General features: G+C 47.0%; 1 protein-coding gene across 1 annotated transcript in view; it reads left to right on the top strand.

Annotated features, from left to right (window-relative positions):
* Window positions 1-12117: 12117 nt before the first annotated feature.
* The window catches only part of LOC119381697 (Down syndrome cell adhesion molecule homolog), a 151470-nt gene continuing 151171 nt past the window's right edge, over window positions 12118-12416 (top strand). The window contains exon 1 of the mRNA XM_049412870.1: window positions 12118-12148. Within this exon, the coding sequence (XP_049268827.1) occupies window positions 12118-12148 (31 nt within the window). The remainder of the gene's footprint in view (window positions 12149-12416) is intronic.

The following is a 12416-nucleotide window of genomic DNA, read 5'->3' as shown; positions in this document are numbered from 1 at the left end:
CGGAGGAAAACCAAGAGATGCAATGCAGCGAAAATCAGAGTGACGGAAGCCACAGCAACTACCACATAACATTTATTGTAATACCAAACATTGGCTTCGAAGTGTGTTTGGTATGACGCAATTAACACGTTGTAATAGTAGCTTTTATATACCAGATAGTTACTCATAGCCGGAATTCGCCTCAGAAAAGGGTAAAGTCTAGAAGCGTTTCTAACCCGCTTGGTCTTTCGACGTGGAAGACACTTGATTCAAGCCGATTGTGCCTAAGGAGGTGTACTTCGATATTTGTTTGCAACGCCTCATTGTGATTGTGAACAATGCAGATAAAAATAAGTGGTAGGCAATGCATGCGTGGAACGTTGACTGTTGCCCACGTCTGGGTGCGCATAGTATGAAAAAAAGCCCAAGTCTAATATTTCTGATCATTCGGGAGACAGACTCAGATGTAAGTAACCTGGCAAGAAAACAGAAAACAAAAGGAAAAAAACATTTAAAGTTAACTATTGCCTTTTTTTCCCTGTACTGTCAACCTTTGTCAATGACTTATTTTGTGCCATAGACCTGAGTATTTTTTATCATAACCTAAACAACACTAAAGAGGCCGTATACTTCCAATTTTTTTCGTCTGTAAAAAAAACTGAAATATGAAAAAAAAAAACGCCAGGTCTGCGCGCAGCACAGTCGACGCGAAAGCTAAAAGAGCGGCCTTTCTAGGGCCCGTTCTAAACGCTCTTGGGGAAAATATTACAAGTACACATGCACGGTATCCACTACGCCACAAATCATAATTTTTGTGAGGTAGGGAAGCATTCATTATGCCATTATTTTTCTTTCGGTGGATAACGAGGTACCCGCTACGCACCTGTAAGGCATTATGTGCACTTGTTGATGCCGCATGTGGCTGATGACGATGGAGAACTATGGTTGAGCACTTTGTAGTAGGTGGAGAGCTTTAAACCACACACTCGTTGCGCAATTAGCACTGTGCGATGCCTGGTTGTTATTTAACTCTTCTGCCACTATATTACACATGTTAACGCGATTCTTTGCCCGACATGACAAGGGTCTTTTTGCAAAGGAGTTTCGAGCACCAGCGTGGATCTGTGGTAGAATACTCGACTGCCAAGTAGAGGGTGCAGGTTCAACTCCCAACCGATCATGGATATTTTTTTAATGTGAAGCATCTCTTGCTCGGTACGTCCCGCGACGTTGGCCTTGGCGTCCGCACACACACTACGCATGCGCAACTCTCCTCCTTTCCTCTCTCCAACAGCTGCGCGGTACTCTCTTCACTTCTCTCCCAGCACCTGCTTGCGCTTCTTCTGCGTTCTCGCTTCTGCTTTCGCGGCGCATGCGCTACTCTCCTCCTCTAGTCTCCTCTCCTTAAAGTGTGAATATAAAGCGGGTAGAGCGCTGCGCGCGTTAAGTCCAGCGCTTGCTTCGGTTGATTCCTCTGAAATGCTGGCTCGACATGCCGAAATTCTCTCCTGCGCAACGCCGCGCATGAGCGTCCCCTCCCCCTCTCTCTCCCCTACTACGCTGTCCCCTCTCGGCAGCCTGTCGACCGCGTTCACCGCTCGCCCTGTGAGAATTAACGGCCAGGCTAGAGGGAAGACATGACGCGTGTAGCGTTCCTCTTCGCGTTCCACGACGCGAGGTCGGTAGCATGCCCAACGAACGCCAACGGAACGCGATCGTGCAAGTGCTCCGGCTTCGCATCGCCTCATGGTCCCCTTTAGCGGGAGATGGTGTAATTTTTTTATTTCATTTTTTTCCCTATTTTTCGCGATAGTGGTTGCGGACACCGGCGTCGGCGGTGGCGGCCGACAACTACCCCACTGTCGTTGTGACCTGGTGACGGCTTTCGCTGTAAAAGAAAAAGGAAACAAAACGGCGAGAATGGCATACGCCGCAGAAATAGGAACTATATCACATTCACACTGTCGGCTGTATGGATGTATGCATTTATTACAACACATTGACGACCTACATTACCGTTTCGTGAAGATAACGCATGAAATATGCGTCTCTCTCGCGCAAGTAGTAGATGGAAATTGGCGTTACGTTTGCGAAATAGCCAGTGCAACACAAAGGACACAGATTTGGACAACACGTGCGCTGAGTGTTGCCCAAATTTCTTTCCGTTATTTGACCCACGCTGTAATTTGGAGACGTTTACCCGCGAACTCGCTTAGTGTGCTGTTTTGATCTCTCTGCATTAGTCACCACGGACCCATACTTTGTCACAAGTACCTTTACATAAGCACCTATGTTGTTGATTACAGAGTGAATATTGAGGCACAAGATTACATGTCTTCCTTTCAAGCCGTTTGTATCGCAAGAATTCAGACTTCTATTCCTGAGATGTGCGTGTGCGCCCACAAAATTGAATGTACCCATATGTTCGTGTAAAAAACAGTGTTTTGTCAACGCTTGTTCTATGTCTTCTTTTACGTATTTCCGCCAAAAATTATAATTTGTGGGGATTTACATGCCAAAACCATGACATAATTATGAGACACACCGTAGTCGAAGGTTCCGAAAATTTCGACCGTCTGATGCTCTGTAACGTGCACTGACATCATTAATACACGGGCCTCTATACCATTGCGCCTCCACAGAAATGCGACCGCCGCGGCTTGTGTCGAACCCGCGACCTTCGGGTGAGCATCCGAGCACCGTAATCCCTGTATCAGAGTGGCGGACTACGTATTATATTGCTCCCGCTGTTTTCTACCGTGTATTTCCTATGCAACTCGTTCAGTTTTCCCTCCCTACTGAAACAGTATTGAGTTGTGAACGGGCTAATACGGTAAAGTTAGTGGTAACATTCGGCAGCGCCGCTATATCTTCTCTCCCCGCAAGCTTCGCCGGCGTCCGAATCCATATCGAAACAGTCGCGCTGCGACTCGCTCTAAATCATTCCTCCTCTCGCATTGCGCCGATGCTCGGAACTCGCAATTAGGGGCGCGCCGAAAGCTCGTCGAAGCGGTACCGATTCAATCAGCGCCGAGCCACCCTGAGGCACATTCTCAATTCGGTCGTCTTCGCCCTGGCGGCTGCCATTAACGCTTCTCTATAGGCGGCGCTTTCGGAGCTTCAGAGTGATGAAGATGTCGTAACAGTTGTCGTATTACTGTCGTGCTAAATGTTGCCTGGATGTACCGTAGTGGCATCGTTTTTGTCAACCGAGGTGCAAAATGGTAAAAGCAAGTACTCATCTGGCTACCCTGCTTTTACTACTACGTCATTACTAATTTATAAGCAACACGAACCATTTCTTCATAATTAACCAATAAGCAGGAGAGCGTGGGTGCAAGCAGTGCCATAACGAGAAATTCCATCCCCTGGCTACGCTTCTGGGGCTCGGGAGTGCGCACAGAGGGGGAGGGGGAAGCAGCCGACCCCCCCCCCCCCCTTTAATACCACGTTCTTGCTCTGTGTTCTAGTTGTAATATCGCCAATAGGAGGGGATCTGGAAGGTCGGAGCTGTGCGCTCCGGCAAAACTTAGCCCCCCCCCCCCCCTGCCCCCCTTCTCCACCGACTAATGAAGTACGCAGCACACGCCTATGCCCGGGGGAAGTGAAATTTTACAGAGAGGTGTGGTATCACTAGTGGTTCCTAGAGTTATTGTCGTTCTATTTGAACAACGCTCTTGTAAAATGGAGGGATTGGTTGTATGTGCACAAAACTGGAACCTGTATAGGTTCGCGAGTAGCTCTTGTGTTTAGTGACCTTTACTTAAGCCGTGTGAATAGAAGACTCCAAGGTCATCTCGAAGTTTTGACTGAGACTGTTTTTCGTCCCGTTGATGATCATATGGTGTTATTAATATTATTTGTTTAAGTAGTACTTATAACAGAAGTGGAACTCATGTCTTGAAACTTGCTCAAGAATACGGGCATTGTCTGAAGTTCACATTTGACCCGAAGAGGGTAAACAATATACAGTTTTCGGATTTGAGCTTTTTTATGAAACTAATCGTCGAACGGCTTGATCAATGTTGGTAACAGGTATGGTAGAAAATCAGTGTTCTGGGCTCGAGAAGATCTTTCCGAAATTTTCCCCTCGTTAGAAGTAAAATAGGGCAAAATAACAATGAAAGCGGTCGCTGTGAGATTAAGGATGTGTCATCCTTCGAACCTTGCAAGCGCGGTATGGTGTTAAGATCCAATTTACATTACAGAAATCGTACGTGAGACAAAGCGGCAGATACGGTAACGTGCGCTTAATAGAGCACACTCACTCGCTAAACAATCATAAGGCACCATATCTTGTGTCCCACACGTGTGCTCGCTCACCCGTTTTTTTTTCTGTTTTTTTTTTTCCGATACGATGATACTGTCAACACAGAGATGCCAGCCAACCAGAGAGGTGATAGAGGCCTTCCACAAGAGCAGAATAGAAGACGCAAGCTCCAGTAAAGTGCCGCCGTCTCTATCAAACAAGCAGAGAGAGAGAGTAAAGTTCTTCTTTTATGTTTGAATGGAGGACAGCGTGGAAGGAACCTTAGTTCGGGGTCCCTAGGATGATTCCAGCGACGAGTCGGGCTCAGAGGACCTCGGGAGGTCTGTCGCGAAGAGCATCGTCCCCACAGCTCCTCGTTACGTAAATGATAAAGGAAAAACTGGTAAGGGAGCGAAGTTGTTTGCACTGCATTCAAACGTGACATGGAAGATCATGGGCGAGATTCCGCAGCCCGGGCAAGGAGTCTGCTTATTTTCTCGGCATGTTTGCCGTTACGTGATATGCAATGTTATATACTTGTTAACTTTTTAACACTTCCTCAGTGTTTTTTATGCTTTACTCTTACCTTCATGTCTTTCTTCGAAAAAAAAAAAATTGATTGCGAGTCAGTGCTCGTCCGTGTCCTTTCGCGCTGCACTAAATAAGCATGCTACCTTACCACCAGCCCAGCTTTCGATCCCATTGGTAACAAACTGCGTTAGTCATCAACAACTCTTCTACCTGCTAGCTGCAGGGATACAAATTTGTTCTCGCTTTTAACACGACAGTGGTAGGCAAGAAACCATTTTAGGGGTGTACGAAAAGATGCATTCTGAAATTTAAAGAATGCAGTTGTAAACGCAGGGAAAGGAAGTGATACATTTGAAAATTCCGCGCGAGAATATTATACAGCGTTTCTTTGCCTTCGTGCTCAGGCGAACCCGATAAAGGAGAAAAAGAAATGGTGCGTATATGTTTCAGAAAGAAAGTCAGGGGGAAAGAAAAAGAGGAAAGTAGGGGTCGCCAGCCACATTGCTCGCAAAAAGAGCACTGATCCACGCCTGCCTTTATGTCGAGCTCCTAACGACTCGGAGATAATCTACATCGCAAATAGCGTCGGCGCTGCATATTTAGAAGAATAAGAGGAAGATGGAGGAGGCGGATGCGTCGCCGTGTTCAGGAAGCGTGACTGATGACCGCCGCCTTATTAGTTTCACTTCAACGCGGACGAAATGAGAAGCCGCCCCAGTGAAACTGTTCCAGCAGGCACCACGCTGATATCTCTCGCCTCCCATCTTCTTCCATGCACCCTGTTGGCTCCCGCGTCTACGTTCTCTCTTTTTTTTGTGAGTGTTCCGCTCTAACCCTATATAAAGAGCCCAATGCGTCTTTCTTTTTCATACTCAAGCTCACACTTTTTGTCTTTGCCGTGTGCTGTGCACAGCTCCATTCTTTTATCGCTCGCTAGTGTGAGGGAAGGAGATGATAAAAGACATCGCGGACGTTGACGATAAAGTTCAGTAAACTAAGTGCATTGCCCTTTCAGCTATTGTGACCCGTGGGAGACGCTGTCGAGGAACGCCGGTGGGTACGTTAGCGTCTTTCTTCGTAACTGAACAACAGTTTTGAAATGTCGTTAAGCGAGTATCAATGTATGTGACACAAAGAAGTTTACAGTGTTCTGGCCATGCTGAATTTTCGGCAGCTGAAATGCGATTTCACGATGCAATTCTCGTCGTTCGTCCGCGTGGCTACAGACTAGGGAGCGAAATTTCTTTGAACGAAAGGTGCTAACAGTGGATATACGCGTTAGCTCCAGGAGAGGGTGTGTTTATGCTGTGCTACCAGTGAAAGGTAGGTACTAATTTGGTGCTCGCGCGCCCCGCAATTTGAAAGAGCAGTGTACTGTCAAGGTGATCTCATTGTGATAATTTAAAAACACTTTACTGCGCCGATAAACAATTTACACAACACCTCAGAGTTGAGGCAAAGACTGTAGTAGTATTTGTGGGTGCCCAGATATTTTGCAACAGGAAGAACCCAAGAATTCTTCGTGGCAATCAAGTATTTCTACTGCAGAGCAATGCCACTATTTGAAACTGTTTCCAACAAAAACCCTAAAGAGGCGCCATGTCGGACGAGGAGTCACATTCATAGATCTAGTATTGCGTGGCAGAATGGCACCAGGTGTCCCAGCGCGGGAGTTACCGAACGAGTGGGCGGTTTAAAGTTTTCTATCAGTTACAAAGGGCGCTGAGTCCTAATTCATTATCATCGTCAGCAACTACATGAACAAAATATGTAGCTTCATAGGTGCGCGTATTGCCTTAGAGACGCGTGATGGGCACCTTGATCGCAACTCCGCAAAATGGTAAAATTATCGCGTAGTGGATACTCCGCAGCTGCACTTGCAGCGGGAGCCCTAGGAGAGCTTACAATGCGCACAGGCGATTCTTGCCTCGCATCACTGTAGAGGTGTCCACGGAGAAACGAAGCATGACCAGGTAATGAGGAAGTGACGAGACTCGCTTTGGAAAGGTCAGCTTCCGAATTCCCCAATTTCCCATGCTCACTTGCCCATGCTCAGCTCGGTTGCAGAGCGGCTGATGTCCTCCCAGAGAACGGTGCGAATTTTGCGGTTTCTCTACAATAACGGCCAAAACGACATTCGGAGACCGGGGATGAACGTGTCCCCTCAATAGTGATACTATGTTCTGTGCACTCCCTCGAAACACTGCGGACGACGAATATACTTTGGTTAACCTGTGGACATTCTACGGACATGCACACGAGGATAGGACCCATTCGCTCGCGCATCACCCGTGTTCACGGAATCAATCATCTCTATAATACCTTCTTTTCGTATACTATATTTCTCGTACTAAAGTTATCCGTGGTAGCACACTGTCTAATAAACTTAGCCGTTGTACAAATACTTTTGAACTTTAAATGAAGTGTTTATCGCGGAGGATGGAAGTCACACACACATGCCCATTGTCGCTTGTCATCAAGTCGACGCTATAAGGACAACTGTAGGGCCTTGTTGAAGATGACGAAATTGTGGCACTATGTCGTAGAGAGGTCGCCACTAGTACAAAGCAAATCAAGTTTGTAGGAGCGACGGCCAGGCCGGATAAACATGTCCCAATAGTGCAGCTGTAGACAACATTCGAGACTGCGATGGAGCCTGCATTAAGGCAGGTTGCAGAAGCGAGGATCGAAGCTAAGTATAGCGATGGTATCGCCATTCTCTACAGGCTCGAGGCTAATGGATATCTCGCGCCCTCAGTGGCTGTCGTCTCAAAAAGAAATATTAATGCTCTTTGCAGAGGGATGCGATTTCTACTCCCCCACCTGACTGTCTCGAGAGATAATGGGATTGTGAGCCCGTAAAAGCTCTCCTGTCTGGCCTTCAGTCGTGTATGAAGAAAACCCGTAGAATTATGTTTAACAGTGTTAGCGCAGGTTACGGTGAATTATATTTCTAGAAAAGAGCTATCTATAAAGAATCCGAAGTAACATCGATAGCTTCAATCCTCAAAGACAATGGCGTAGCCAGGGGGCAGGGGCTGATTAATTATTCATTCGTTTCACAAAATCGACGGTGCCTAGAGACCTTGACGAAGTTCTCTGCCGTATGGAAATGATCGCGCGACGAGACGCTACAATTACTGTTTGCACATCTTAGTCGTGTCATGAAATACACTGCGAGACAATTTGCAGGGACGCTGCAAACGTATGAAATCTCATGGCTCAAGAAATATTTCAACCTTTCGTACAAAATCAGCATACGTGCAGATTACGATCTTTCAGACGCAGCAGGTGGTGTTGGGACAGAAATATGCTAGCGTATACTTCACATAGCCAGTCGTCTGAATTTCTCCACTCCTCAGGTTCGCTATTTATGGCAAAAACTCTCTGAACTTCGAATCAGGGTCCGTAATTCTTTTACTGCTCCCTCTTTATCAAGAACGCGCCGGAACGAAATACGTTGATTCATACGCGAAAAAAAGAAAAAAAAGCCATAGGGGAGAAGCTACTAAACGAAGAAATCACAAACACACACTCTCTCTCTGTTAGCCAGTTTATGCACCATAAAAGGCGTTTGATGTCATTTCCAATCCCTTTAGTTTGAGCTGGTCAACGGGGATCTCGAACTTTCTTTTCTTTTCCCAGAAAGTCCGAAATGCATGGCCAGCTGCGCTCGTTCTTCAGGTTCCACACCACTCACCGTCCACTTTCACCCGCACGCGAGTGTTCAACGCATTCTAGAGCAGCGCCCATTCCGTTCTTTTGAAACCACGCAGGCGCTCATTGAGAACATGGCGTGCAGGGGAGAAACCGATGGCTGTGACAGCTTGCATCCACGACGCGTTCTCTGTAGCACCGCGTGTCCTTCTTCTAAGAGTATTTCGGTTTCAGAAGCGATACCAATGGCATCATGCCACGTAATCTTTGAAAAAAAAACGGGTGAAAAAGCAACGTCATTGAAGAGGGCCGGGCCCACGCTTTCTGCGAAAACGAACACGTTTTGAAAGTGTTGGTCCGCAAGACGATCCCGTGAGCGTGAGCGTATGAGTGTGTACGCTGCTGAAAGCGAAGTGTTTGCCGCTTGGATAAGGTAAACGAGCAAAGAAGATGAGATAGCGAAGAAGCGGAGTGGCTTTCCGTTTGTTTTTGTGTCCTGTAGACAGCTCCCTTTTACGCGCGTTTCGTGTTTGTTTGGGCGAATGTTTGCCACCGACGCGTTCTACGAGAGAAAAGCATACAAACCCAAGAAGGAAGACTGAAAGTGAGGCTCATGCGGCAGAGTTGGTCGAAGCACTCTGAAGAAAAAGGCTTATGAAAAGCGTAATCAGCGCCATTAGTTTCCCAGGTGTTGCTGTGAAAACAGCAATGGCGAGTTTGTTTACACCCGTAGCGACGTGTAAATAAATTATTTGCAAAATATGCTTTTCCTAAGAAGCTTCTATCTTAATGGACATGTACGGGGAAATGGTTTCTATCAGCAATAATATACACGTTGTTATCATATTTTCGGTATTTAAAAGGCAAAGTTGGATTTGCGTGACTACCAGAACTCGATCTAAGTGATGTCACTGTTGCTCCATAAGGATATCTGAAAACTGGAAAGTTTATCCAAGTCATACAAAAAGGTTATAACTCTCTGAGCTGCAGTTAACAATATATCTAAGGTGAGCAAGTTGATGCGATATGCACTCCGCTAAAATAAATATGTCAGCTTGACATTTTCAGACGGGCCTGCGGTCGCAAAGCGCGTCTCAGTGAAAAACGGATCCATTATTTGCACAGCCTTCGGGAGTGGTATCTTTGGCGTATACTTCTTTTCGTGTGTATTTCTTTTTTGGCCAGCGTGCCAGCACGCAAACATTCATGTACACGAATATATTTCTTTTGAAACGGAGTATATATTTGTTGATAAGATGTGTACGCTGCTTCAGCAGCGTTTCGTGGACGTGCGAATGTCTCTTCCGTTGTTTTACCGCTTCCGACGATGGTGAAAGAACGAAGTTTACTTCCCGTTTCCTCTTTTTCATTGCGCGGTCGGCGACAAGTCATCGCGTCTCTGCTTCCAAAGAAAAATAAAAAGAAACTAACGCAAGTGTGCTCCCTTTAGGCAGTGATAGAGAAATAAACGGCGAGCAATAACACCAACAGCAGACGAGAAAGCTCTAATAATAATAGTAATAATAGCGAAAAAACGAAGCAAGCAAATACGACAGTCATAGTGGGCGTATAATACGCCGAAAGGAGCCTTGCTCGCTACCCACAGATCAGTGTTCCCTTCGAAGCTTCCTTACCCTCCTCCTCCTTCCAGTCGTTTTCGCATCAGTTGCCTTCCCCTTTCTACGCCGGCTGTGAGCGCCATGCTGCAGTCCACTGTTTGCTTTCGGTATCGTCGCCGTTTCCGCAGGCCCACATCACGCTTCGCCGAGTCGCATAGCCCGGTCCCGGCGATCCCGATGACGAGCGGCTCTCCCCTTTCTGCCTCGGCCGCGCAATCGGACGGGGATGGGACGAACGAGCCGCGGCGGGGGCCAGCGAGCGGAACCAAGGAAGCAGAAATCGTCGGGAATGAATCGGCCCGGCTGCAGACTCGGTCCCGGGCGCTGGCAAGCCCTTGCCCGCAGCGCGCCAGCGATGAGACGATGAGAATGACACGGATTTGCGGGCGCATGCGTCGGACGGCCTTCCTCCCTTCCTTTTTCGCCGTGTGCCTCGTTTTGTGCCGAAAGTGGTGCTCGCTGGAGTTTTAGACCACGGAGTCTGGGATAGAAATGCGCAGGACGTGAGGTCGGGGAAGTGGCTGCCGTTACACAATCTTTCTAACTCACGAGGCTCGTCACAAGAATAAAGAATAAACCAGAAGACGTCGGCGAGGCAGTTCAAGGATTACCCTCTTTTTTTGCGGCACTTCTTGCTTTGTTTAGCAGCACAAGCACGTACTTACTCGGCGCCGCTGAAGAATTTCTATTTTAAGCTGTAGCGCAAGAGAAGCGGAGCACACCAGATGAGGAGGCACGAAATCGTTATGCGCAAGAGTAGTACGAGTGGTACTAGTGATTTAAAAAAAAACTATTCTCTACCACACACACCGAGTTACAACCGTGCATGTACGTTTCTCCTCTTTTATCGCACCGAGTTTTCCTTGCTCCGTACACTTCAAAGTGGACAACTTGTATAAACTCGCGCTTCAGCGCGAAACGTGCCATTGCGTTGGCGTGTCATTAGTATACGCTGAAGAGCTTAAATACTAGAGAAAGAAATGTGATTTCTCGCTATAAATGTAATATTAACTTGCCACTTCCGGTCTCTGAGTCAGGATCAGAAGAGAAGAAACAGGCTGTCGTATTAAACGAGCCTTCGCGACTAAAGTTCACAACTTCCACAAAGGTATACTATAATTCTTCGATACGACTGTCCTAAGCCATGTGTCAATGCGAGTTTTGGTGTAATCAAAACCAAGTCCCAACGATCAATGTTGATAGGAAAAGTAGGAGCAGGCTTGAGCTTCGCCGCAAGAGTAGAACGCGATAACGCAATCGGGTAACGTTCGCATCACATTGTCAATCGGTAGCCAAGCATCGCTTCTTGGTGGATGCCTCAACCGGGCCGCAAAGAAAAGAACGTCTGTGCGAGAAAGACTGGCTGTTTAAAACTATTCTACAATACCTACTGCAAGCACATTTGCGAAGTGCACACTACGCCATAATTATTCCTTTTGCGATTCAGCTAAATGCTCACTACGCGTCCGTAAGGCAACACGCGAACCTACGCAGCTGTTCACTTTGTTGATGCTTTTGCTGATGATAATTAAATATGTCTGAGCGCATTGTAATGGGTGGGCCTTTAAAACGCCCGCTCGTTGCACAATTTACATGCTTTGACGCCTGACGCAACTCTACGCTTCTGCCATGCAATATTACATGCACTTAGGAGACTCCTCGCAATATTTGGCGTTCGTATAGGAAAAAAATAAGCAATTTCAAGCAATGGCGTGACTCTGTGGTAGAACGCCTGCTTGCTACGTAGAAGGCCTGGGTTCAGTTCCGACTGAAACCGGTGTTTTTTTAATATTTCTTTATTTGTATCTATCTCGAATTTTTGCTCACGGACAACGCTAATTTTTCACTCACAACCAAAGACGCCGACACCGTCACCAGAAGTTCTGCAAATACAAGCTTTTTAACGCTATCGCGTTAATATTGTTCTTGCCGCTCTCGTTTAGTAATGAGTGCCCACACGCTCAGAAAAAAAGTGAAAATCACTATTCAAGCACGGCACGTCAGAGGGGGAAAGAAAGAGACAATATTGATGAAAGGCAATCTTATCCGCGCTCAACCCGGTTGACTGCCCTGCACTAGGAAATGGAAAATACACTGAAAGGTGAGGAGGAAGGTAAGGAGAGTTAGTATGGGCGTGACACACGCACACACAGAGATGCGCTCACTTCCGGTTCGTCACAAGCTGTCGAGTAGGTTAGCGGCGCCTCAAGACGCGCAGCGACACTTCGGTAGCCTCGTGCATCGCTGATGCAGCAGTCCACGTTTTCAAGGCCTTTTCCTTTGCTAAAGGCCTGTTACTCAGGTGCCCTGATGCAGCCCGAAGGAAAAGCCTGTCATGGCCCTATGCAGGACAGTCACAGTGGAGGCGTTTTATTATATCT

This window comes from Rhipicephalus sanguineus, chromosome 2 (genome assembly GCF_013339695.2).
Source record: "Rhipicephalus sanguineus isolate Rsan-2018 chromosome 2, BIME_Rsan_1.4, whole genome shotgun sequence".
NCBI classification, from domain to species: Eukaryota; Metazoa; Arthropoda; class Arachnida; order Ixodida; family Ixodidae; genus Rhipicephalus; species Rhipicephalus sanguineus.
Note: the sequence above shows the minus strand (reverse complement) of the source record. Positions and strands in the feature narration are given on the sequence as shown.